The 27,500-nt window shown below is 40.8% G+C and overlaps 3 protein-coding genes across 3 annotated transcripts in view; 2 read left to right on the forward strand and 1 right to left on the reverse strand.

Moving 5' to 3' along the window:
• stk32a (serine/threonine kinase 32A) overlaps positions 1 to 15,212 on the reverse strand; it is a 43,132-nt gene extending 27,920 nt beyond the window's left edge. The window contains exons 1-3 of the mRNA XM_030793532.1: positions 15,142 to 15,212; positions 12,426 to 12,481; positions 11,453 to 11,604 (exon numbers count right to left, since the gene is read on the reverse strand). Of these exons, the coding sequence (XP_030649392.1) occupies positions 11,453 to 11,604; positions 12,426 to 12,481; positions 15,142 to 15,193 (260 nt within the window). The 5' untranslated portion in view covers positions 15,194 to 15,212. The remainder of the gene's footprint in view (positions 1 to 11,452; positions 11,605 to 12,425; positions 12,482 to 15,141) is intronic.
• Positions 15,213 to 19,019: 3,807 nt separating this feature from the next.
• cytl1 (cytokine like 1) lies at positions 19,020 to 21,133 on the forward strand. Its single transcript, XM_030793861.1, has 4 exons — positions 19,020 to 19,169; positions 19,274 to 19,318; positions 19,804 to 19,950; positions 20,746 to 21,133. Exons 1-4 carry the CDS (start codon positions 19,020 to 19,022, stop codon positions 20,803 to 20,805), a joined length of 402 nt encoding a protein of 133 aa, XP_030649721.1. The 3' UTR covers positions 20,806 to 21,133.
• A 3,116-nt stretch (positions 21,134 to 24,249) lies between these two features.
• stk10 (serine/threonine kinase 10) overlaps positions 24,250 to 27,500 on the forward strand; it is a 37,937-nt gene continuing 34,686 nt past the window's right edge. Inside the window, exon 1 of the mRNA XM_030793451.1 lies at positions 24,250 to 24,739. Coding sequence (XP_030649311.1) covers positions 24,584 to 24,739 — 156 coding nt within the window. The 5' untranslated portion in view covers positions 24,250 to 24,583. The remainder of the gene's footprint in view (positions 24,740 to 27,500) is intronic.

Consider the following 27,500-nt stretch of genomic DNA (forward strand, 5'->3'; position numbering starts at 1 on the left):
CCTTTGAACATTAAAGTTCTTATATTTTTTTGTTTGTGTGGAAGAGCCTTGGAGTTTTGTTTGTGTTCAAAGTCGAGTCTGCAAACATCTGTAGTGACATTATATCTTCTTAGTGTTCATTACTAATCAGGACAGTAACACAGAACCACAATCAGTCCTTCATAGAAGCATCCAGAACTGCCAACAAATATTTGTACCTAAATGAGACCAAACATGACAGATTTACATTTAAAGAAATACTTGGCAGCAGACAACTGATTTTTTTTCTTTTCTTTTTTGGAGCGTTTTGACTGAATTCATTTGTGAGGAGTTTGGTCACTGTAAAATCCAATTGGCTGAGAACTAGTGACTAAATCAAGACGAGCCAATGGCATGTCTCATTAGAGTGACATGGGCTTGAAGCATGAGGATTACACAGCGTGTCGTCTGACTGCGCGAGGGGAAGACCTTGATCCCATCTCAGCCGTCATTCGTTAATCAGCCTCCTGACACACGCTAGAGGCCTACATCAGCACATCCCCAGTCTCTGTCTCCTTTCAAATGCCATTCCACAAATTGACATTGATTTTACATGCTGGAGTCCTTCTGTCCTACTCCCATTGAAATGTCTTAATAATTCAACAGTTGCTAAGAAGACAAAAAAACAAAACAAAACAAAACAAAAAAACCCCCACCAAAACACCAGGCGTATCGTGTATCTAGAGGACGCTAGACTGGGACAGTGTGTTTAGTAATGTTCAAATACTTGTCAATACTACACATGTTAACAGTGATATAACACAGGGTTTCACTGTTTGCTCCTCCTTTGTGTGTTTTTTTGTTTGTTTGTTTTTTTGTTTTGCTGTTGTTTTTGTTTTCCAAATGATTAAGACAAAGAGCAAGAAGCTGTTCATAAAGATAAATAAATAAATAAATAAATAAATAAAAAGATGACAAGGTTGTTCTGTCGAGATAGGTTTTCATAGGGGATGTTTTGCTTCAGGGAACATGAATAGTGCTCGCCACTGTAAATGACTGAAAAAACTTCACTTCCTGAGAAAACAACATCAGTTACAACGCTTGGCTTCTCAGAACTGCAGACGTACTGGCAACTACAGAGATGGTCCAGACAGCCGCGTCACCACGGTTACGTCACGAATTCAACGAAGATCGCTCAAAACTTCCCTCATCCGTCCCTGCGGCAAACTGTGGTAAATGACTCGGTGACTGATATGAAGAGAAACACAGGGGCTCAGTGATTCTAGAGCTAAACTAACAGGTGATTATTTTTATTCAGAGAGCTGAAGACAGGAGCTTTACTTTAGTACATAACTGTTCAGTAACTAGATACTTAAATAACATTAAATTTAAACTTAATATTGAAAGGTGTTGCATTTAAGTTGCGATGCAAATCATGACTGTCTTATCATGTCTTTATTTCAGCATAATGTCCTCAAGAATGAGAGGTCATTTTCAATGAAAACAAACTGCTGAAAAGATTAGAAAACCATGCATGACACTATATGACACATATATATCTATATATCTATATCTACATCTACACACGCGCGCATATACTAGTTACATATACATATACATATCTAGTAACTATCTAGTTACAATCTAGTTATATACATATATGTGTGTGTGTGTGTGTGTGTGATATATATATGACACATATATAACGATTATAACTGCACGCTTTGAGTTACTTTTTGCCATTTTTGAGAGCTGATCTGAAATCAGCTGTTATCTCATTTAGCCTTTCTGTTCGTATCAGTTACTGAGTACATTTATCACAATCTACCACAGCGACTGGTGGAGGGAATCTGATGAATCGGATCTGCCCTGAGGTACTGACTTTGTATTTAAAATACTAAATGCCATGTGGCAGCTACATTCTTGTATCTCCTCTACTCTTCCTAAATAGTTACATTTTAAATGCCTACGTAATTTGCATTCTAAATACAATATTTAAAAAAAGCTAGAGTGTTTCTCACATTTAATTCCAATTCCAACTATCATAGCCAAATACACCCATTCATATCCACGCGTGAATGGTACTCACTCTCTCTTCTAAATCCTCTTAAATCTCCTATTCATGCACACATTCCTCTGTCTCTCTTGTTCCACAAATATTCTGAATTGAACTGTGCATCATTATAGTTACGAATGTGAATTAAGAATTGGCCACGGTCCAAAACTTTTATTATTGTAATAATGTACATGACATACAGTTAACCTCAGGGCAGATGGGATTCATAATCCATCGTCCACGTGAGGACGCAGCCTGACGTACCACACGTTGAGAGCAGGGATGTAGAGTGATGGAGGTGCTGTAGAATCTGGATGATGGTGAGTGTGTGGTCTGACAGACAGCCTGATATCCACTCTGAGAATGAGGCGGATGGGGCTGATATCGGACGGTGCTGATATTGCATGACTCTCTGACTCAGACACCCAGTCAACATCTCAGACACTGAACTTGCTACAAATAGCAACAATAACATCAACAGCCCCCCCCACCCCCACCCCAACCCCCCCCAGGAAATGCCTGTCAGGAGGCATCTGTCAAGTCATGACAGGTAACAGCAAAGGATAAAACAGAACAGCACAGTAACGCTGCAACAGGTAGACTGATTTCACACAAAAGCCTGAGAGAGACGGCTGCCCATACACAACAGTCGAAAGCTAGAAGAGCCCAGTGTGTGAGAGATTTGCTGGTGGAATTTGTGGACAAAGTCCCAAAGCCCTGTCTGTGCAGGACACGAGGCTGAGAGACTGAGGTTTACACCCGATCACTCATTTACTCATTTTGATTGGCTTTTTTTCCCTCTCCAATTACTTGATTTATATGCTCACGCTTATAAATACGAATGAACTCAAATTGTCATTGCGGGGTTTTTGATTAAGAGAAAGTTTCGCATTTCCTGTAGTAACGAAAAGCGTACTTTAAACGTGTATTTATCCTGGTAAAAAGATAAAGGAAAGCAGGCTAAGTCACAGGGTCTTTGGCTGTCTTTGGACAGGAGAGGACAACGTCCAGACTATTCTTGGTTTAAGCAGTGCGTCTTGTTCAAACATCCCATTTCCCAAAAGCAGAGTCAGGAGGAAGGAGGAGGAAGGAGATGAGACAGAGGGTGGCGTGTGCGTGCTAGACACCGGCTGTAAATTCAACCACCGAGCATCAGGGACGACTCCAGAGCGCAGATTAACGAGCGCGCCGTCCAAATGGATGTCTTCTTTAAAGAAAAGTGGAAGAAAAGAGTGGTTCTCTCACAGTGTAGTGAGTTCCACTGCTAACAGTCTCTCCAGTCATGCGCCATCCACCCCGCGCAAGCTAATGCTTCACAACTTCCGGCAAGGTTGAGAACTGTCTCAAAGCGCGAGAGACACCCGTTATATCTTCTGATTCTGGGAATTTAAAGAGGATTTCTTCACTAAAACAACACAAAAGTTTGAGGCTCATCCCACAACCGCACATACTCCGACGGCAGCAACCTCTGTTTGACACGGCCGTGACGACAAAGTCTTTTATGTCGTAGAGTCACTCGCGAAAAATAACAAGACACATTTGGATTCATCAGACGTTGGATTACTACGACAGATCTGACAGTGCAATTGTCTGTGTCAGGATAATGCAAACAGTTTCTGAAGGGTAATGTCATTGTCACAGCGGCCGGGACGCAGTGATAACTATACCGCCCTTGTCAAAATAATCACCTCATCTTCAACCACATTGTGACGGCCCAGTCAAAGCACTGCCCGACGGGCCAATCAGGGGAGAGAAGCATCGTATGCAAAAGGAATGTTATTATGTAAGCACTACAGGCTGTTACCAACTGAACTTCTGAGGTTTAATGCTTTGAAACCTCCACACTTGAACCACACTTGCTAGGAAATTCTTTTTCATCACAAGGATTCTTGATACTGTCTAAGCCACATACTCCATATTATGCTTTGTTCAAAAGCAGTGTGAGTATGGCTTCAGAGGAGGTCAGGCAAAAGAGTGAGATAACCTTAACTGTTCTCTCACTCTCTCTATCTCTCCCTTTCTCTCACACACACACACACACACACACGGTCAAAAAGGAAAAGTGCATACTGATGTTTTCTTTGTTTTAACGCAGTAGCTTGACTAGCTGGGATGATCATGAATATTCATGAGTGCCCAAGTCTGAATGTTCCCAGTGCCTTCAGGAAACGGATGGGTCCGCATGGAGAACCTCTGAGGAAAGTTTAGCTGGGGCTAAATCTCTTCCTCACGCCTGACATTTTTCTCTCCACTTCTGTCTCCCTCACTTCACTGAGTAAATAATGAAAACCTCACGTCCAAATGGAGAGGGGAAGATTCTGTGTTTTAAATAGAAGCTCTCGCAAGCACAAAATTACAGCTACTCTTTCCACTTTCTACATTACAGATGAAAATCAAAACAGACAGACGGACGGTAAAAATGACAGCAAAGAACTCAGAAATGCCAAAAGAAATGAAAGTCTGGTTCAGCGACTTTTGCTAAAATGCTGAAAAGAATCAAAATGGTAAAAAAAAAGGAAAAAAAAGATGAAAGACAAGTCTGAGAGCCTGGATCTGCTTTGCCCGATGCATGCGTCTACATTCAAACGCCCAGCTTCAAATGAGAGCAGCATCGTTTACATTCAAACACCCAGCATCAAATGAGGCCAGTCTCGTCCAAGCAAATCACTATATAAAAAAGTCAAACTTTGTTTACTTGTGATGCAATGGGAAAAGGTCCAGCTACAATGGCAATGCCAAGTGTTTTCATTATCGCCAAACCAACTGAGTAGGAGCTGGACTGAATATGGCCCCACTGTTTCAGTTTGGAACAATCAAGATACGCTCCGTCCAAGAGCTCTCAGAAATCTAAGCGATGCCCATTTTCCTATAAAGCGGAGGTCGTCGGAGTTCACCTGGGAGGGTGCAGCTGGAAATCTGCCTCAGGATCTATTCCATACAGTAGGTATGGAAGGTAAACAACCCAGAACAGGTAAACAATAACGTGACGTCTGTGAGTCCAACGCTTGAATGGTTTTCTGAAGCCTCTGGGGTATTTGATCATCCTGCTGCAGGGACATGTGACAGGTACTGCACGACAAACAGAAAAGAAGTTGTCAGCATGGAGTGACTGAACGCATGTATCTCAGGATGCTCCTAAACTGCAGATGCAGGCTAAAATGAGACATGAAATGCAACTGTCGGTTTGGGTTGGCAGCTGTCTGTTTCATCAAATTTGGCACAGTCCAGCTTGCTACGAAGCATTTCTAAAATGATGGAACAACCACTGTTGTTTTGAAAAGCACCACAGCAACCACAAGGTCACCACACGCCATGAAATGGAACAAAAAAAAAAAAAAGGTTTGTTTCCACAACAAATTAGAGAAGTTAAAAAAAAAGCTCTTTTTCTGACCACATATTTACTGTGATATGGACTCTTCCACACCAAAGAGCAGGAAATAGAAACCCATTAGACTTAGGAAGGCCATTAGGTGAGAGAGAAAACAAAAACTGATGAGTGCAGTAGCCAATTAGCAAATTGCAAAAAAAAAAAAAAAAGAAAGAAAAAAAAAATTCCATTATTGCAGCAGAAGCGCAGACGACCATTTTCATTTGGCAAGAGAAAAACATACGAATGCATTTTTGTCGCATCACTAGCAGGTTTGGGATGGCTGAGTAGCCACACGGCCATTATCTTGGACCAGAATTCCCATTACTTTTCTTGGCGTGGAGTTGTCTTGCTGCCTCAGCACCATATACGGTTTCATATGACTTCAGAGTGTCCTTCATCTCAGCCTGGACCGTGCAGGGCCTGGACCGTGCAGGGCCTGGACCGTGCAGGGCCTGGACCGTGACTCGTTTAGGACTTGATGAGGGTTCGAACAGCGGGCACCAGTGGAGCAGTGATGCTTAATGAAAACTGCATAAGTGGATCGGCCAGAACACCCCCACTCCAAAACGTCTGTATATTTCTTAATAACAACACAGCCAACAGCCAGCGTGGATCTTTTTTTAGGGTTGACTCAACTCTTTGGTTTTTTAGGTTAAAATGACTTTACATGGACTTACTTGGGTACACGTTACTAAAGCTTATCATTCTAGTTTACGTTAGGCCAGTTTTGGCACAAGGCATCGCTGATCCCACTGTCTTTGGTGGCTTTCTAACCATACGTCTGCTGTGTGTTGGCTTCACTAAACCGACCCGAATGAACTATTCAGTTGTCCTAAATCATGAAATCAAGCGTGGTACAATATCAGTTAAAGTGCCTGTCTACAAGGACCTCTGTGAGTTTTACGCTACCTCAAAGGACTTTTTCCTTTGAGCTGAAGTTCCCTTGCTGGGAATTTTTTCCTTGTCTGCAGAAAGATATCTGACAGCAAGAGAACAATTCCTTTATCGAGGGGCCACTATCAACACCCCACTTTGAACATCAGGGGGCACAATTTTCTGTTATGTGGGCCCAATTCACTCCAGTTTATATAAAACTCAACTTCAACATTGGGCTTCAGGGTTCGAAGACCCTGGGTTCGAATCCCGGCCGTCCCAGGTCTTTTCGGTGTGGGGTTTGCATGTTCTCCCCGTGTTCTCGTGGGTTTCCTCCGGGTGCCCCGGTTTCCTCCCACCACAAAGACATGCGTGCTAGGATTAGTACTCCTGTCAGTGACCTTGACCAGAGCACTGACAAAAAGACCTGGAGTTGGACACTGGAGCTGCCCACTGCTCCGAGCTCCTAGTGTGTGTGTGTGTGTGTGTGTGTGTGTGTGTGTGTGTGCTCACTGCTCTAGTGTGTTTGTGCTCACTGGTGTTAAGATGAGTTAAATGCAGAGGCTGCATTTCACTGCTCACTGTGTGTGCGACAAAAAAAACTTCTTCTTCTTCCTCTTCTTTCAGGTGTGCCATGTCCTCTTCTATAAACTCTGAGCAGTTAGTAAACTCAAAATAATCTGATGAAATCACAACATACATTTTCTTGCCATGGTGAAATTATTCTGTAGCTGAAATCACAAGACAAAATCTCAAAATCACAAAATCTGTTATTCCACCTCATTATCTGAATGGAAGCCAAATTCAAACTGTACACAGCACTGTGTTGAGGTTATACAGTATCTAGGATTTTTTTTCATACAGAAATTACATGGTTATTTTAAGCATCAAATAATCTGCTGGCTTATTTTTTCAGACTATTTTTAAATGTACTGCTCTCTAAGACAAAACAGAAACAAACAAACAAAAAAAAAAAACAACCTTTAAAGATCAATTTTAGAAACAAGTTCAGAGATATGCACTAGTTACATTCACATAATAAAACACACTCTGTCAGCTCAAAAAGTACTCTGTGAAGGTTTATAGCGTTTTCACACAACCAGACAAAACAAAACCAATCGACTTTAGCGTTTTGGCTTTGAGAGACAATCTCTTCTGCTGCCTGAGTTTCTGTCATCTGGACACTTATTCAATCTTATTCAGAGTTTATGTTATGTTCACTCAGACCCTGAATTACAAAGAAGAAAGAAGGCATGTATCAAAGTTTTAGTCGCTCAGTTCTGTTTGCTAGGTCCTCTCTCTCTCTCTCTCTCTCTCATACATACCCAAACACACACACACAAAATGTAGAGAGAGATAGAGACATCTCTTTATAACGTAGGCACTAAAACAGCACTTAAGGACCCCTGAGACTCCACATTCATTCTGATGTGTCGAACCGATCACCCACGGCTCTCTGATTGACAGGTCTCATCAGTCAGGAGCTAGTGCCTGCTCAGCTTTCACGATCAACAGGAGCAAAATTACACCCCTGTGCTGAGGAGGCGCAAGGTGTGAAAAATCTAGACGAGTTATGTGCTCCTGCTGCAAACTACTTCATCAGCAAGCCAATAATCTAGCTCAGGATTCAGCACACTCCCCAGCTGAGCACAGACCAGACTCTAAACACATCAAACCTGAATGTTAAAAGCAACGTTGCACATCCATTAAGTGTACTGCTTTTTTTTGTTTTGTTTTAAATATCCCAGCAGATATTAGAGATTTCTAAGAACATCTGGTTCGTTTGCTCTGTTTGAAATGACAGTGGAGAACATAGCATCTGTTCTATCAGGGTGTTAGTCTCTGTGGTTTTATCCAACACTGCTCTGTCACTGTGGACATGTTGACGGATAAATCTGGGTCAAAGTATGATTCTGTTGTCATTCTACTGTCTGCATTAATAACACAGTTATTTGTGTTAGTGAGCTCTCCATCTGTCAGCAGCAGCAAACTGCTAAGAGAAGGTATGTTTTTCCATCTGATATTTCTCCCATATAATATGAGGCAAGGCAAATAATTCACTTATTACCATAGAAGTAGCTTTCAACATTGTCCTATTTTTTAGAATAATTGCTATAAGTGACTTTGACACTTCCCTCAGATAAATGTAGTGAAAGAGAAGAGAAGAGAAGAGAAGAGAAGAGAAGAGAAGAGAAGAGAAGAGAAGAGAAGAGAAGAGAAGAGAAGAGAAGAAGTCAAAATTATTCAGTCACAGTCTGTTGAAGCGCTCTCTTTCTCCGTCTCTCTTTCTGTCTCTCTCTCTCTCTCTCTCTCTCTCTCAATGCCCCCACAGATTCACTAAAAAAAATGAAACTAAATCTGTTCTCACAAAGTATGGTGACTGCCTGTCTTTACTGTCCAACACAACCACAGAGGCTGGTAAAAAATGTTTTTTTAAAAAAGTGCCACTAACAGACGCTGCGTTTCTGTGATGACTCCAGAGTCATGACACACTTTGATCTTAAAAGAACTTCAGTCTCTCTTTACATTAACAGCCACTGGCAGCTGATTAGCATACCAACCTCTGAATGCATACACGCTCCCTCTTACTTGTGTGTGTCTGTAATATCTGATACTCAGTGACTAAGAGTAACACCTGCACTAAACTGCTACTAACTGCTTATAGCAGTTATAGGAAATTAGAGCCGCGTGTACTATTTTTAAAAAAAATTCTCCTTGGTTTTAGAGCATCATGTTATCATATTATCACAGAGGACCTGAGTTGTTCTTTCAGACCTGTCTGATTTGTCCTCTTTCTTTGCTGTAAAAATGTAAAGGGGAAATTGCGACTAGCGCCCTCAGTGTCTGGTTTGGTCCCTCAGCCTTGCCTCTCAGTGAGAGCTGCTCTCTCTACACAAGTGTAAATGGTCATCACACACACACACTCACACATGCACATAAACACACACACACACATACACACGCGCACACACATACAAAAGTGTCTATATACACAGGACTGCATGCAAAAAGAGCCCAACCTCCTACTGGCATCACCTTTCAGGAGAACTGTCCTGTTGCTACACGAATGCTAACGCCATATAACAGACACATGAGCCTATGTGGCATGTGACTGCAGAGGTAGTCTGCCACACTGGACAGCAGAGAGAGAGTGAGAGAGAGAGAGAGAGAGAGAGAGAGAGAGAGAGAGAGAGAGAGAGTGAGAGAGAGAGAGAGAGAGAGTAAGAGAGAGCAAGAAAGAAAAAGAAAGAGAAAACACTAACTGTTGCCTGCCTGCTTGCTTGTTTGTAGAGAGAGAGCATAAGATAGGTTGATAGATAGAGCACAGAGAGAGAGAGAGAGAGAGAGAGCTGTAGGTAATCTTGTGTACCATCACTGACCTTGAAGACTTAAAGTGGATAGTCGTAGCTGGCCAGCTTGCCTGTGCAGCTGAGCGAAGCATACCTCATGAGTGGGTGGGTGGGGGCGCGCGCCTGCGTGTGTGTGTGTGTGTGTGAGCGGGGAGGGGGGGGGTTGCCGCGAGCTACTCACTGTCAAAACGCTGCCAAGTACATTAATATTCTGGAGGCTTCATATTGAATTTACCGTCCTCCTCCCAGCATCCGTTGTCTCTCGGACGAAACCGTTCTTCCAGCCTGGGTCGACATTTCTGCCTATTGTCCTCAAATTTGTAATTAAAACGCTGGCATTGATTTAACTGTGGAGAGAGCTTCTGTGGTTGCTGCTGACTTTAAAAAAAAAAATATTTAGTTTACTTCGAATGGAGCTTGAGAGAAAGCGAGCCAACAAGCTTCAGTGAACTGTGATTAGGAATAGCGAGAGCGTCTCAGAATGTTTCTGGACGGTTCCTAAGTAATTTCACGACTTAATCCACCAAATTGGAACATCCATTTTTTTTTTTTTTTGGCAAGGCTGCCAAGAAGAACATCCACTTTACCTGATGTAATTAGGTTCTTTGTGAATGAGAGGCAGAATATGAAGAGTGCATTTGATTGGTGGCTTCTCAGGCCATTAACGTACTGGATCACCGTTTCATCTGATGATTTGTCATTTATACTGTCTCACTCATCAATCTGTCTGCAACGTGAACAGCTCTGGAGTAGAGACAGTCACTCAGACGAAACCTGGGGAACTTCCCACACTGATTTAAGTTTTATCACTGAATATGGAAAATGTGACATGCTTACAGATGGTTAAAACAGATAGGACATCTTAATCCTCGATTGCTAAACTAAACCTCTGAGGTCATCTGAAATGTCAAAGATATCTTATTTGCTCCTACAGTCCCTAGTGACTCTTGCAAAACACATTTTTCTCTGGTCATAGAATTGAAGTAGTTTTTATCTAAACTAAACATTTGTCCACTGGCTTCTTCAGTAAACCTAAATGAAACGCAGATTTCTTCAGATAAGCGGAAACATCACGGCTGAATTGAGGAGAGTTATTCCTGCATTATGGCTTTCTCTGAAATGACGTAATTAGACAAGGTTTTCCCTTTGTGATTCGGAATTAGCTTTCTGTTCAGAAAATAAGAACCAACTCATTGTATTGAGAATTCCGTCTGACTCAACAGTCAACAGCAGTGAATCAGTGCAGGCAACAAAAGGAGAAGTCTGTATTCCAATGCCTCAATTCAAGGTCAAATTTCTGCTTTTTTAATTCCATAAACTTTTATTTTAAGAATACACCTGCATACGCACACGCTGAAGAAGTGGAGAGCTGGGTTTTGAGTGACAAACTTGAGTGAGTTAGTGTCTAAGAGTACACAGTAACAGCCATCCTGATGGGTAGGATTCCATTTCCAGCTGTGGCAAACTTCTTCACTATGGCTGGGAGCCCAAGTGATGGCAACTGGACTTCTTCCCTGGATGGGTGAATCAGCCGAGGTTCCTCTACCCCTCTCATTTAGCAGTGTTTGCTTACAGTCAGACACTCATACGACCACAGGACACAGTCTAGGGAATAGCACTCTCTGCGCTGTGCGTTATATTGGTTAGCAAATGACTGGGTTGACCAAGAGAACATGTGCCAGGTTCATTTACCTCAAACTGAAGGTCTTGCCGAGTGAATGGAGAAAAGACTCACAAGTTTGCAGATCGATGGCCGTTCAAAATTAGGAGGAATAAAAAAAGAAAGAAAGAAAGAAAGAAAGAAAGAAAGAAAGAAAGAAAGAAAACATATGGCATAAGCCTTACCAGAAGTTTACGAGGAATGGATGTTCCAAGCTCTGCATGATCTGAAGTTCCTTGAAGACGTTCCGAACCTCGTTCCGCTCCACACATTTCAGTTTGTTCATATACTTCATGGCATACATCTTCCTCGTGTCCTTCTTCTGCACAATGCACACCTGAGAAAAAACAAACAAATAAACAAACAAACAAAAAACAACAAAATGGCAGATAAAAGTGTTAGAGTGAAGAGTTCCCTGTTAAAACAGCCGTACAATATTACTGTATTTTCAAGGTTAAGATTCTTCATTGACAAGACTGCATTTTTTTCCTTCCAATCTCCATTTCACCTGAGTCTACCAAACTATGCACAATCTGTCCCTCACACAAAGCAGCCACCTCACTCTAGATGTGCGGGTCAAGGTTGTGCTTGCTCCACTACACATGAAGCCATCCACTGCATCTTATGACACTCTAAGACAGAGACGGTGCTCATAAAGGGATCCCTGTAACTACATCAGCACCCAGCTGTCAATCAGCACCCAACTGTCAATCAGCACCAAGGGGCAAGGAGTGATAGTGGGAGTCCGGCCCCCATACCCTGTCACAACACATCCAGCCACTGGTGCTCCCCTTTAAACCTGAAAGCCTAAAATACACTGGCCCTCTACACTGTATGACACGTGATGTTTGAGTTACACTGTTCTGTGACAGAAGAACAAAGAAAAAAAGAGAAAAATCCCTTCATCAGCTGTGATGACGTGGTGCGCACAGGACTCCAAAAACATGTAATTAAAGTTAAAGAGGTTGATGAAGAAAGTGGGTACAGTTAATTGTAAACCATCTAATGAGGTCCTCCGGTTAGATTGTTGATCCAAAGGGCTTCGTGCAGGATCAATACGGGAAGAGTCATCGTTCTCTCGCTCCCTGAGCTTGCTCTACAAGAATCAACTGAATATGCAGGATTCCGCTTCTGAAAGGCACACGAAGCGGTACTCACCTTTCCGAAACTGCCCTTCCCGATCGCCCGGAGTATCTGGAAGTGGTCGAAATTGACTGTGGAAAGAACCAACAGATTTTTTTCAGTGATTTCTACTAAATGCAAGCCATAGACTGCTCAAAGAAAGGGTTAAAAAAAACCCCAAAAAACACTACAATTATGCTAATTACTGTTAGCATCTTCACTCTCTACGACTCTATTCTACAATAGTGATGGATTACTGCTTTTACAGCTAAATGTGAATCTTGCAAAGATGCCTCTGCCAAATGAAGGAAATTGTAAATTGTGATTTCAAAACACCGCAAATCATGAGAATTAAACTGAAGAATTTCTTGATGGACTGAGTAAAACGTCATGCAGTAAAACGTAGTCTAATGAATCTTCATTAAAACCCTTCTGTGCACCCATTCCCTGTTCACTTTCACAAACCCACTTTCTCACGAGAGCACTCCACAAACGAAAAACGGACAGATCTAAACTTCAGATTTTAAGGCAAGTTGTTGTATATTCTTCTCGAGTTTCTTTGAGGAAGATCTCTTTTTAAGAAAACCTCTCTGGTTGTGAGTTGAAGTGAATTCAAAAAGGTTAAGCAGCAGATTGCCTTTAAATTTTAAGTATTTCTTTTTTGAGGAGTTCTCCAGCCTCAAGGGAGGAGGAGATCCTGTGTGTTCATTTAGCTATATTTATTTATTTCTCTCTCTCTCTTTAAACCACATGGGACTATGGTTGGGATGCTCAGGTTCACAGTGTTCAGTAGAAAAACTTTGCTGAATGTAAAGTTTGAGTGGTTCAGTAAAGCACTTCCACTCAGGGTAATTCTGTTGTGCCTTAGCCACACTGACGTGGACTGCCTCTGGAATGACAATGAGAATAACTCATACAGATATACAGAGCGTTATTCACTCAACGGCCCAAAGAATGTTTGGCTTCGTCCTTAAAAGCCAAGGGATATGAAACGTTGCTTTAGAGAAGAAAAATTCCATCTGTCACTGGGCACTGCTTCTCCCTTCTCTCTTTAAATCAAACTCTGTCATGTGACATACAAAGATAAACTGTAACGCCAAATGACAATAGATAATCTGTAAAGCCAAATGACAATACACTAAAAGACTGCCAGAGCACACAACTAGCACAGGTGACATCAAACATCACTACACTATATTTAACATCCTCTGGATGAAATGTAGTGCTAATTATTTTGGTTGCATGTTTACCTCAAGTTTATTTTTATCCTTCAAGAACTTCACTGAACAGTAGTCTCCTCAACAAAGATTTCACCAAACGGGTGAACAGAGTAAATTATATCCACAGTGGTTTTCGCATTTACATTTGAAATTCCAACTTTGTGTTTGTCAAGAGTGCAGTGTCTCAGAACACAGCTGTTTCAGCTCCTGTTCACTCCCCAGAGCAACCAAGAGAAGATTCACTGGCCCAAAACACTGGCTCAAAGCAGGGACAGATCAGATGTGACATTTAATGATATGCTCTGTAAAGCAATTTGGAAAAGTGCCCCCTTCCTGTGATTGTTTGCGGCTACTCCAGGGGTTGCGGGAGGTTGCAGCTTAGCTGGCAACATCGCTGAAACTTTTTGGGTTGCCTGATTAAACCACAAAAACCTGCCTCACCATTAAATTTTTTTTTAAAAAAAAACTTTAAGAACTTTTTGAGTCTGGGTTGACGGTGAGTGCCGGCAGATGTCTGAGACCTTCATGTTGCCGTTGTGATGGGAGGCACGCGGTTGCCGTGGCGATGGAAACCGAATCCACACGATCCTCACAGGCTGACCGTGAATAAAGCATGATTATCAGAGGGTGCACATCCTCTACAGATGGCTGAAAACCCCAGGGGCCTCTGGGCACCAGGAAACCATGATTTTCCATTATTACTGAATTTTAAGAGGTGAAAGGCTTAACTGACTGAGAGACACTTTTGATTGGCCAAGAGGGGAGTTTGACTCAGTATTCCAAAACAAGGCTAAAACATTTCTATTGCTCAGAGATGCAGAGAGAGAGAGGGGGGGAGGGGGGTCAGGAATGTAAATCCAGATCATGACAACATTTTTAATGTCACTACACTGTCACAGATATAAACGGAAGAAACTAGATTTTTTTTTATCAAGTTATAAATCCTTTTATTTACACTATGGTGCTTTACTTTATCAAAATGTGGTACAGAAGTCATTTGAATTTGCAACTATCAGACCCTTTATTCAGCAAAAGGATGAGCATAAAATCATTGACAGAAAGAAAGAAAGAAAGAAAGAAAGAAAGAAGGAAAGAAAAGTGATAAATGAATGAATGAACGGACATAAACACCAACAATGTATATGTATTAATTCACATTGAAAATAAAAAACTTTTTTCCAGTGTCTTTATTGTATTAGTCTAATCAGTCGGATGATACATTAATACCCGTGCCTGTAAATACACTTTCCCATTTTCGTAAGTTTTAAAAACTTATTCCTTTTCTCCAAATAATCATTCTAAGAGAAAGCTAATCTAACCAGTCTAATAACTTGTTTGCTTTCAGGTAAACAGGCGTTCAGAGACAAACGATTAGCCCCCCCCCCCCCCCCCTGAAAACTGCTTAAACTACTGTGAATGATGCATACACTAAAACAGCTGATGGCTCAGATCTGTCCTTTCTTGCCCAATATTCCACCGCTTCGACGGACACTACACAAAATCAGCATAAAAAAAAACAAGTTAACACTTACCCTCGTCGTTGTCATCGTTAACGGATGATTTGCTGGACTGCCCGAGCCCCATGCCTACATTTGTCGATGGTTGCTTTTCTCAGAGCGGAATCATTTCTCACACTGAAGGACAAAACTGGGGTATAGGATACTCACTGGTCGGCTGCTCCACCACACAAGCCAACCTGTGTGAGTTCAATGGGGCAATATATCTAGCTCAGGAAGTTGGTAAACAACAACGAGATCGATAAGCACCATTAAGCAATTATTTCCGCGAACCTGGAATAACAATGAGATTATCTACGTCCTTGCGCAGTATCTTACAGCTGGGTCTTTGACTGTACACGGCAAATGCCAATCGCATAAGCACAGCTGTTACTGCCAAGTGACAAGTTGCTCGGATGCTCAGGGAGAATACAATGGCAGACCATTAAATATCGCTTTACGGTTATTTAAACGCAGTCGCTTCTCAGTAACGATGACATCTCCGCGAAAGCACGCGATAAGATAAACTGACTGATAAGACTACATTTAAATGTATCAAGCTGAGGCGAATTAATTTGATCTCATTGCTGTACAAAATGTACTGATGTTCATAATAGACTACCCAAGTTAAAAAAACGGTCTGAGAAAACTCCTGAGGACATTCATTCTTACACTCCTGTCATTCGTTTTAAAGAGTGACAGACTGAAATTATGTTGATCTGATGCACTGATGCAGCGGTTCAGTTGGGAAGCAACCTTTACAAGAAAAATGTAGTCCACAGCAATTAAAAGCGCAAACTACAAGCAACAGAAGTTGCAGACCAGTGATTCTAAATGAAAAGCATACGATTTTAGTCGTTCAGCTGAATCAGTATATATTATTGATGCAATAGACAAGGTTCCAGAATAAAAGAAGCTATTGTTGTATCCTTGGACTCAGTTTTAATTGAGTATTACAAGCAACTTCACTCACTCACAAACTAACCGCATTGCCGAGTCCTGGAGCAGCCATATAGACGTGAATTCAATGTCAAACTACGATGCGTACACTCAGAATGGATTATCTGCATGAAAGAAAGGCATCACAAAACCCGTCCTACCTTCTATTTAAAGATTGTTGCTCATGCAAAATCTCTTCGAATTTTAAAATAAACCAGTCGAAAACATCTCACGCGTGTCCTCCGGACGGCAGCATCCGGACACCTGCCATGTGAAGCGAATAACAGACTTCCGCGGTGGACTAGCCTATGGAAGAGAAGCCTAAGTTGTGAGATTCGTGAACTGTTCGCACAAAATGATTCCGTCCCTGGAAAGGAAAATACTATACATCAGCCTCATATGCGCAAAACAGGTATATAGTGAAAGAACTGGGGTGTTCTAAATGGGCAGGTCTCAAACGCTCAACCTCGCGCGTGGCGTGTTCAAAGTCATTTGGAATTCGCAGCGCAGTCAATTCAAAGGTCCAGTGGGTGTACGGTACTTAAGCCCCATAGTGGAAGATTCCGTTGACATACCATGCTTTGGAAGGCTATCCACCGCACACTGCTCATTGAGGTTCTTGAGCCCGAGAATAATTACCTTGTTTTTTTAACGCAACCTCTTTGACAGAGTGTGCAAATGAATGTTAATATGCACAAAATGACAGTAACTACTTAGAAAAAAAAGTTTCAAAAGCTCATAACGAATAAGATACAAAGCGATGGAACCAGTAATGCCATGGCAAATAGTAATAATAATAATAATAATAATAATAATAATATTTGTCCAAAGTAAACAAAGCTATACTAATTTGTTAGCATGTCATACATCTTGGAAACAATATTCTATACCCATTTCATATGTTTAAAAAACCTCGTTCCGAATCTTGCAATTGTGAAAAAATATTTATTTATTTATTTTTGAAATGGTCTACAGGAAGATCAAATTCGGCGTGACCAATAACGTCAACACCCAACCAGCTGCTTTTAGACAAGTATTGTAATTCTTAATTGTGTCGGTCAAGGTCATGCAATTGGCTCGTGGAATTTGCTCGGTGGACAATTTTTTCGCCTGGCGGGCATGGATGGTGTGTGGCCGAAATTAACTCACTCCAGCTCATCCATCTTCAAGAGACCATTTTAGACAATAAGAGCAATGGCATCCCTCTATTTGATGCCAAATCACTATATAAGACTTGACATCCTAAATCACTTAACTAAATTAACTGGATTCTGTCGTAGTGCCCTCTACATCAGTAAGCACTGGGCAGATTTTCCGTGATAATTTCATATAACCATTTCCATGGACAGTTACGTATTAACATATCCTCAGATACACACTGAAGTTTACCAGTTGTTGTTCCTTAGGTAAGACGACTCTTGATCGTTTTGGGGATGCCTTTGTTCGTATCCTGTGGGCCTACATCACTGTAGACCAGTGGATGCTTTGCTACGATGAGCCGTTTGATCATCGCCATCTAGTGGACATTTATGAGAAGAAGGGAGCACGTAAGGACATGCATGGACGATCAAATATGCAGTCCACGCGTATCATTAATATGTTATATCAGCAAAAAGCTGATTAACAGGTATATATTTGGGTGGGGCTGGTGACATTGGAAAATGTATTTCGATTAAATACAGGTTTAGAGATCCTCTAGTTATAGATTAAATACAGGTTTAGAGAAACTCTAGTTATAGATTAAATACAGGTTTAGAGAAACTCTATTTTTCCACTTTCATAAGAGAAATATGATACTGTTGTTATGAGAGCTCAAAATCTTAAACTCGTAAATTTATTATGAAAATTCCATGTATTTACTTGCTCAGCAGGGAGCTGCTATGTGGTTAACCACCAGTGTTCAGACTGCCAATCTGATTTTGTCAGGTTTAAGACAATAACATTTGGAGTGTTTTCAGCATCTCACAGCGAATTGCACTTTCTGTGGCTTGCAATGACTTGCACATCTCACTAAATCAAGTGTGTAAGCCCTAAAGACAAAACTCTGTGTTTTTATTTATTTATTCCAAAGAAGGCTATCTTTATCTTTGATGTGATATATCTTTGATATTCATAAATTGCATCGCAATTTAATGAAGTTAGGTTTGATTTGAATGAACAAATACATTGATTTCACTTGCCATAGTAGTGGTTGTGGTATGATCCTCTGTTTGTCTTTGACTTGTGTAAGACTTGTGTGAGGTCAACAGAGCACTGTTTCTCAATTTGTCCCCACAAGGAAGATTGGCATAAACATTTCTGCTCCAGTCCAGGACTGGCACATACGTTTGAAATGACAGAGGAGGGAATGAAAAACAGTTGATTTGCTCTCTAGGGTGTGTTTCTGTGAGGCTACAGAAACAATGTTTGGGATCGAGGTCCTCATACAAAGAGATTGAGAACCACCGTAACAGGGTGGACTTTTACACATGTCTGGTAGCCTCAGACTCTTGTTTGATTATGTACCAACTCTACCATATTACACAACATGTTCCTTTTTTCTTCACTTGAAGCATGGTCCTTAACAAACATAGTGCCTCCTCTCTCTCTTTCTCCCACCGGGAAACAGAGCAACTCTAAATGATTCACTATTCATACACAGATTTACTCTATGTCCCCTTTAAACATTGTCCATTGACGTGACCCTCAGGTCATCACCTTCCTACACTCAAACTAGAAACTGAGCAGCAAACAAATCTTTTAGGAAGGAAAAAAAAAAAAAAAAAGACAAAATTCTCCAAAATGTGGGCGTTGGCAAACTGTTCAAAACTGCTTCTCTGATAAGATTGTTTGCGTAAAAAAAGGATTCTTACTTAATTGACTCATCTATCATATTTTGTCAGGGTGAAAACACGGGCGTGTTTGAATCTGTTCGATGGGTTATATAAAGCTTCCCTTCTCCTGTTTGGTGGTAATGATCACAAACAGACCCAAGCATGCTGAGAAATACGCTCTGCTTTCTGACCCTGGTGCCGCTCGTGTGGGGTCAGCCGTATCCAATCCCACCCACGTGTTACACAAAGGTCCTCACCATGGGAAAGGAGATCTCACAGAGAGTAGTGGAAATGAAGACCAGCCACGACACTGTAAGTCTTTCACCTTCACGTTTTACACATGTCCATGGATGTTCTGTGCATGTTCGTGGTTTATCTCGCGTATGTATTTATTTATTACAATTTGATCTTTCTAGCGGAGCTGCACTCATCACATGCCGTACCTGAACATCGACGTTCATGTAAGTGTGAGCAGATGAAAATGCTGTAAAACATACCCGCTTCAAAACCACATGTTTGTCTTTACTTTGACAGTATGTTGCCTTTAGTTGTTACAATTCAATTAAATACATTATACTCGTTGTAACTGCATGATGTCACAGATAAGAAACATTTTGCCATATCGATTGACTCAGTTTTAAAGCAGTGTTGCTGTATGTTAAAACCAGTTTTGTAATGGTTCACTTGTTCAGCAGCTGTGTATAGTGTTCATCTAGAGTTCATATGAATACACTGTTGATTCATTATCCTTTAGTCCACCGCTGAATAAACCAGACTGAGTGAATTTTGTCCACCTTTAAAAATGCCCGTTTATGTCATTTAACCGTGTCTCATTGTTTCTATGACATTACTGTGTGAACGACCTGCAGCTGGGGGAGACGATATGACAGTAAGGGAGGGGGAGAGTGATTAATGATGCTGATGAGCGTGGGGCTCTTTCTGACAGAACGCGTGCGTGATGCACACCATGAACTCGTACATGTCGATGCTGGACGGCCTGCGTCAGCGCCGCTGTGGCTACAGCAGAAGAGTGCAGGCCCTCAGAGGGATGATCAGACAACTCTACATCATAATGTCACAGAGATGCCATGGGGTGAGAGCTTTAGAAACGATCAGTTATGAATTATTAAATATGTCACCGACAGGCACAAGGACACGTCTCCGACCACACTATCATGACGCCGCACATTTCCATACGGCTGTAAAAGCGTACCGGCCAAAAGAGAAGCGCTTTCTGCCCAGCAGATAATAGGACTTTTCATGGTGACACGTTGGTTGTCCAGACTTTGACACAGCCGGAGGGAACAGGCAAAAAGCTGATTAAGAGGTGGATATCTGGGTGGGGCTGATGAGGGTCAGATGAGGTGTGTATTTGGGTGGGGCGTATTTTCAAGGTTTTATTTTTTTGGCCAGATAAACTCTCTCAACATGGAATTCCACTGTGTATCTCCCATGCTCTGTTTTGAAAGGTTCCAGACTGAACACAGTGTGTGTTAGTGTGACTAAACCGGCTTTTTAAGAGGTTAACCGTGTCATGTTTGCATTGCCCCCATCCTTCACCCAATTCGTCCGTATATACACACAAAACACAACCCAGTAACCAACGGTACTGTACTGCAATGTGGGCTTCATTGGTGTATTTACGGTGTATGGTACGTTCCCCAGTCTTATTCCTCTTCTCCTTGGAGAAGATGGTGCTTTTCCCGTGGTAGGGAAAGCCTGTGACCTGTCTTCTCTGCTCCGACGGCACCGTTTATGTCTCCTGGCCCTTTGACGTTCCGCTGCCTTAACTTTAACACATGTCCAGATGGGTTTCAGTCAAATGTTATTTGGTACTTTTTTTTTTTTTTTTGCTATACTGTAGTGTGTTTTTTGCTCTCCGTTTCAGGAGCTGGTTTTCACCGTCGATAACTGCGCCGCACTGGAGCGCAGACCCATGGGAGGCTGAAATCGAGTCAGGTCGGCATCAGGACATCGGAAGACAGCTTTACTCCCGTGTTTTATTTTTTCTGTCTTTAATTTCATATCTGGTTTGTATATTTGCTAATGACGTGGCTCCGTGATCATTATGAAATGAACTTAGGTGAATAAAATCAGTTTTTGGGGTTTTCAGTCTCATGAAATGCCAACCCTTTCCTTATCCACTGTCAGCGCTTCTCTCGGTTGGCTTTGCAGTTCAAGTTTCAGCTTTCATTGCAAAGTGAGATGTTTGACAAATCTGACCTCTTTGAATCCGTGGACAAAGCCGAGAACCAGAGGTATTGAAAATATGCCTAAAATGCAAATAAATATCTTCACAGAAACTCACATTTGTCTCTACTTTGTTCTGTTCCAAACACTCTAACGTATCTGAAACATGGCCCTTGTGGAAAAGAGTGCATTAAAGTGCACTTCGGAGAGGTGCGCTTTTTCTTAGAAAACGTGTACTATTAGTGCCAGCATTTTAATCGCACTTCAGTGTGTACTAAATGTGCTATTTTGGGAACTACTTATTTGAACTTAAGTATATTTAAATTATATTTTATTCAAATTCTAATACAAAATAAATACACTAAATGCTACTTTAATATGTTATTTCGGGACACTCAAGTTGCACTAAAAAAACGAGTATGTACTTCAGGAATATTAAATAAGTGTAGCTGTCATACATTTTCAAAATACTCTTTGGATGTATTAAAAGAAGGTAAATACACTGAACTACAACTTAACTGTGTCTATATCACATTTAAAATTCACTGAAACACTTCCAATAACACAGTTACATATCAGTTCTGCAGGACAGAAGCATATTATTAACCTTACAGAATGTATTTCCAAAAAACATGACCCAAAAATGTTCAGTCACCATTTCTTTAAGGAATATGTTTATAGTGACTTACCAGACTGTCACTGCTTACTAAGACATGTCCAAACTGTGCTAGAAAAACATGTTTAAAACACAGGTAAGGTTAACAACAAATACATCATTTAAGCTGTTATGTAGTAGGAGGGATCATTAGATCATTTGTGAGGACAGTTACGTTCAGGGTGCACAGATTATGTTCAACTATCACACAAATGAATCAACATTACACAAAACCTAGATGATCAACGACACACATGCGCTTCTACTAGACACAAATGGGGATATAAACTGAACAACAAAGAACTGGGGCTAAGCCCCAAGGCATGCTGGGAAGCTCTGCCCATGTACCCCCAACATGCTACAGTACTCCCGTTTGACTACTTTAGTTAGTACACTTAAAGACATGAATAGTATGTTAATATAAAGTCATGGTCAGGGGTGTATAAAGTAAAATTATAAGTACTCTTGCTGCAAAAAAGTACTCTAAATAGAGTTGTTTTTGTAAACTGTAAATGAGTAACTATTTTACTCTTACTTAAGTGATTTTTCAGGAGGTTAAGTTTAACTCTACCTAGAGGTTTTTTGTTTTTTTTAAATTTCTTAAGTAAGGGTACTTTTACTTTATTCACTCATGGTCATGGTGCACTGCTCAAATATATTGTCTGTTAGTGTTAAAATTAGAAACACTATAATGGCAGTTGAGTATATTGTTGTCTAAAGACTACCTTTTTTACCTGCTTTGCTTCAAATAAAATGCACCACAAATGCATTCAGTTGAAGAGTTTGAGTGTATGCATGACACGATGTGAGTAGAAAGTGAGAGAAAAATGCATTAATCAAAACCTTTCCATCAAAAACACTCTATTTAAAAGACTGCAAAAATATGACCTAAACCTGTTTGGACAGTGGGTTAAAATTTGCCCCTGCCAAACAAAAAACCAAAACAGCCCGACAAAAGATTTAGTAAGTATATGTCCCCAAAGTTAAAAGTTACATTGAAAATATTTTGTCTCTTAACGTATGTTTCAGCAGTACACTAAAATTGATCATTCACATTTGTTTAAATGAGCTTTAACATATTAGGACATTATTTCATCAAAGTGCACTTCAGCAAAGTAAATGTGTTGCCATGATAACAAAGTTCCTTTTTTTTTTACAAGATCAGCTCAGTGTGATCAGTCATCGAAATGCATTCCAGAAAAGCGTGATAAAGTAATACTTGAAATGTATGAATTTAAAACATACTTTTTTTTTTTAGAACACATTAAAGTATACTTTAAGTGCGTGTAATTAAAATACATTAATTAAAAAACATACTTTTATTGCTCTTAGGATACTTCAAATATACTACTAACATATTTAAGCATACTTTTTCACAAGGAGGATCACGTGCGTTTTACAAAAGAAAGTGTCTTTAAAAAACATGTCACCTATTGTCTCCTGCGGTCTTAAGTTATTCTTAGAGACATTCTTATTTTTAGTAGACAGCCGGTGACAGAATGGTCTTCAAACCTCATTTAAAGCTTAATATTAAAATATACTTAATATCCTAATTTTAATTTAATATTAAGATATACTCTTAATTTTAATATTAATATTCGTTGAGTGATTTTTTTAAAACAGATTTTTGTCTAAAATGAATTTCAAAGATCTTCTGCTGAGTTGTCTGCCTTCAGCTAATCATGCTATGGCACTGCGTGGATGTCTGATTTAAAGTCAGTGGGCCTTGAGTAATACTTCATCTCCCACTCACACATACTGATAAAAATTAGGTTCAAGTGCATCATTACTGTTCGAAAAATGCTTTTGTTTGCATGTCTCATGATTACTACTCCGAACATTAATGCGTGGTTTTAAACTAAGTCCGTTTTTATTAGTTAAACCAGCACAGGGGCGATGGGCGTAAATGGAAACTGTGTGGACTATACGCATAAAAGTTGTTCTCCGTTCCGTACAATACGCGCGAGGCAAGAACTTTTGAGTTCAAAACCATCTCTTTCTTCGAGCTAACGATGACCCACGGTTTCTATAGGGCGTTTCGTACTTTCAGCCACTGACCAGATGGTGGAGCTCGTTGCCGTTCGGTGTGTAGCAAAAAGCAAACAGGAACGTACACCACTGGGTACAATAACCAGATGCAATTGACAGTAAACACGACGGAATCCCGCACGCATTTAGAACTAAGAGTAAAATTCTCATGATGTGTTTCCAAGTTTGAAGCAAGATGGTATATGTATTACGGTCGACAGATATGGCGTTTGGTCCTCAAAAACAAGCACTAGTTTGGTTTTCTTTGGTGTACTGTTCTCAGTTATTTTTCGGATGAAATCTGAATATGCATCAGTTTTTCTTCCTTGTAATCAAAATCGATGATACCGAACCGTGCACCCACAGTTTAATACTAATTTCAGTTCACAATCGCGTTTAAGGTACTTAAAAACTACAATTCCCAGATCGAACTTCAGCCAGCTCGTGGGATGGTGGGGTGGGGCCTCTGTGTTGATCAGTGAGGTTGCCAACAACTTACTTTATTCACTTGGGAGTGAATAACGCAGCAGCAGGTGGACGGACTCGACTTTAAATTAGCCACGTGAATGGAAAAATGATTGTGTTTCATAAGAGACATGGTTTGCCAGTGGACTGTCCACATTCTCATCTGGGACGAATGGATTGAGTCGATTTAAACTCATTATTTGATAAATTTGTATATATTTTCAAGACTAATACTTGGACTGTTATTTCGAGTGAGCGAGGATGCCGCGTGCTGTACTGCCACTGATCGAATAGTCTGTACCTGACGAACGCAATTTTGTGTGTTTCTTCCTCAGAAATCCATATTCAGAAAACATCAGTGAAGTTTTCATTGTGTTAGCACTTGGACATGGCATTCGGTAGGTTCAGCAAATTGCTCCGCTTTTCCACTGACGGCAAAAAGAAAGCAAAGCAATATGAACATGTTCACCGGGATATTAATCCGAATGACATTTGGGAAATCGTTGGAGAATTGGGCGATGGAGCATTTGGAAAAGTTTATAAGGTGAGTTCATGCAGCCGAGCTGTCATCACTGAAAAACAATAAAACCTGTTAAACTGCCTCAGCTGGCAATTATGAGGTATGTTGACGCCTGTCAAGAACCGGTTACTGCGGGTCTGGCTGTATGTATAGTATATATACTTTCCTACAAAGATCGTACTTATTAATCAACTTCAAGGTTTAAGTCGTAAGCATATCAGTGATTTTTATTTTTGTCTTAGCTCTCACAGCTTAAAGCAGCATAAGTTTACGTATTTAAATGCCACCGGTCGGCTGACACTGAGGTCTGTGTCAAAGGCTACTGTGCGTCTTCACCTATCGATTTGGTGGTATCAAAACTTAAAACAGGAGTGATTTGATTTTGTATTTACCACGTCTTAAATATTCACTCGGTTATGTTAATACATGTACGGCGCCGTATTAATGAATTTGTTAATGCTCTACTGTACCACTCAAAACTTCAGATTGTGTTTCGTCGTTAAAGTGATGTGTAAAGGTATTTTCTGTGAAACTGTCTCTTACATTAATCTAATAGTTCACAGTCTTTAGTGAAATGCGCTTTGATTTTGGAGTCATTGGAATGCTCGGCGATGTTTAGTAGCCGTTTTGATGGAGTATCGTTTAATCCACTGGTGACAGCAGTCTCAGCCCCTTCCCTCACGCCCTGAAGACGCGTCTCTTTTAACTTTTGATAGAACTCCACCTAGTCTTGTTAGAGGAAACGGCGTGTGGTTGCTCAGCTCTCGCTCTGACAGAGGTGATTGACTTGTGAACCCTCAAGTTCTTCCACTCTCAGCTTAAACATATGCCATGAATAATTAGGCTCATCAGAAAAAAATGGTCACCACACCCAAAACACCGTGGGACACGGGACTCAGTGATGAGGCTGGAATGTGCCACGGTTTCGATGGGTGGAGAGGGGTCACATGGTACCCAAAGTGGAGAACAACGTGGTATCTTTAAGACATGTAAATTATAAATGATTTCCATTGCCTTTTTAAAACCTGAGGAACAAAGAGACTCTCAGAGCTGTCTCAGAGAATAAACTCTTTTTGACCCATTTGATGCCTTAGCTGATATATGTACGGTCACATGCAGAAAGAAAGAATGTTGTAGTGTTTTTAAAATGAACTTTGAGAGAGAATGGAGAGCATATTAAGTAATAATGTCACTGTGAGAGTTTCACATTTGAAATGACTGCTCTGCAGATAGGTGAGGTGTTGAATCATGTCAGCTCTAGTGGGGACAGATCCGTGGCAGTGATGACTGATCCTGAGTGTGCAGAGTGTTCAGAACCGTACGTTACTCCTGAGCAAACCTGCTTATCATTTCAGCGGGTTCTTCTGCCTGCTCAGAGCTGCTGAACTGTGGAATTTGCTCAATATATATATATTTTTAATGTCTCTTTGGTGGAAATGGCTACGATTCAGTCAAGGACGTTAACTCTCGGTTAATGATATTTCTCGTTAAATACGAAAGAGTCATTTTCTCCTTCGGTTATAGAGAATTTAGCCTTTTTGTTAGATTTTTCTTTCTATGTTTATTGATGGAGTGTCTAAACATCACGAGAGGGCTCTAACCCAGCGGGTTGTGGCGGATGGGTGAAGGGAGGCCCTGAGAGCCCAAAGCAAAGCCCCTTTGGAAGACTCGGTGAACAGACCTGTGCCTTGTGTACAGCCATGCAGAAGGGCGTCATGTGAAACTGATGGAGAGGAAACAGAACATCACACCAGCAGACAGAAATAAATGACGCCTTCTTCATTGTTGTCTGAACAGCTTTAAGCATTAGAAGGCCTCTGAGGGGGGCAGGATTTCAGTCTGTCTTTATGTTAAGAGTATAAGTAAAAACAAGTCAATTCTCTTTGCTGTTTTTTTTTTTGTTTTTTTTTAAACATACGTGAAAAATGTTGTCCTGAAGGGAATGCAGCCATGTGTTAGTATCATAAATACCTTCATTTATGACTCGATCCATATGATCAGGCCTCTTGAGCATGAAAACAGTTGCTTCATGTTTGACTGTATGTCATGCTAAAACCTGCCAGAATGTGAAAACCACGAGAGAGAGAGAGAGGGGGCGAGTGTGTGTGAGAGAGTGAGAGAGAGAGAGAGAGAGAGAGAACGCACGCACGCACTCTCGCACACAAGTGTAAGCAAGAGTTCCTGTCACTCTAAAGCCACTAACCTCAGACATTTAAATCATTGGCAAGAAACAAACCACCAAGCTCAGAGAGCATTCTCATAAACCATGTTTACATGCAAACTTTTAATCACGACTAAGATAGCTGCCAGCTTCTCAGAGTTTGTTTGATTCTCCTGCTCTCATCATCAAACTTAAACGAGCAACTTGTTGCTTGACTGATGGACAAGGTATGACAGATACAGGACACAAGTATTTAGACTTAGGTCTGGCGTGCTTTGATGCAGTGAAGTACAAAGACCTTCTCCATACCTGAGATGTTCTGGAAGGAGGAGGTGATCACAAAAAAAAAAAAAAGAAAAGGAAAAATCAAGGGTGTTCCTCTTATACCACAAGTGTCACTGACTCATTTTACTTCACGGAAGCACTTCATGGTCTTGTGGTAATGTGCAAAGCCGAAGAGAGCTCAGAAAACCAAAAAAACAACAGCAGCAAGTAAACAACAAGTAAACTCCTTTGACCCTGGGAAACATAATAGCACTGAGATGTTGTGACACTGACATACGTTGACAAATGACACACAACATGAAAGTATTTTAGATTCAGGTTTTGAGAAATTGACCTTGT

Source organism: Chanos chanos, chromosome 16, assembly GCF_902362185.1.
Source record: "Chanos chanos chromosome 16, fChaCha1.1, whole genome shotgun sequence".
NCBI lineage: Eukaryota > Metazoa > Chordata > Actinopteri > Gonorynchiformes > Chanidae > Chanos > Chanos chanos.

Excerpts from the sequence above, each read along its gene's own strand:
- cytl1 (XM_030793861.1), top strand. The coding sequence starts at position 19,020 with ATGCTGAGAAATACGCTCTGCTTTCTGACCCTGGTGCCGCTCGTGTGG. Across the intron at positions 19,170-19,273 it reads TGAAGACCAGCCACGACACT|CGGAGCTGCACTCATCACAT; the intron begins GTAAGTCTTTCA and ends TGATCTTTCTAG. Across the intron at positions 19,951-20,745 it reads TGTCACAGAGATGCCATGGG|GAGCTGGTTTTCACCGTCGA; the intron begins GTGAGAGCTTTA and ends TCTCCGTTTCAG.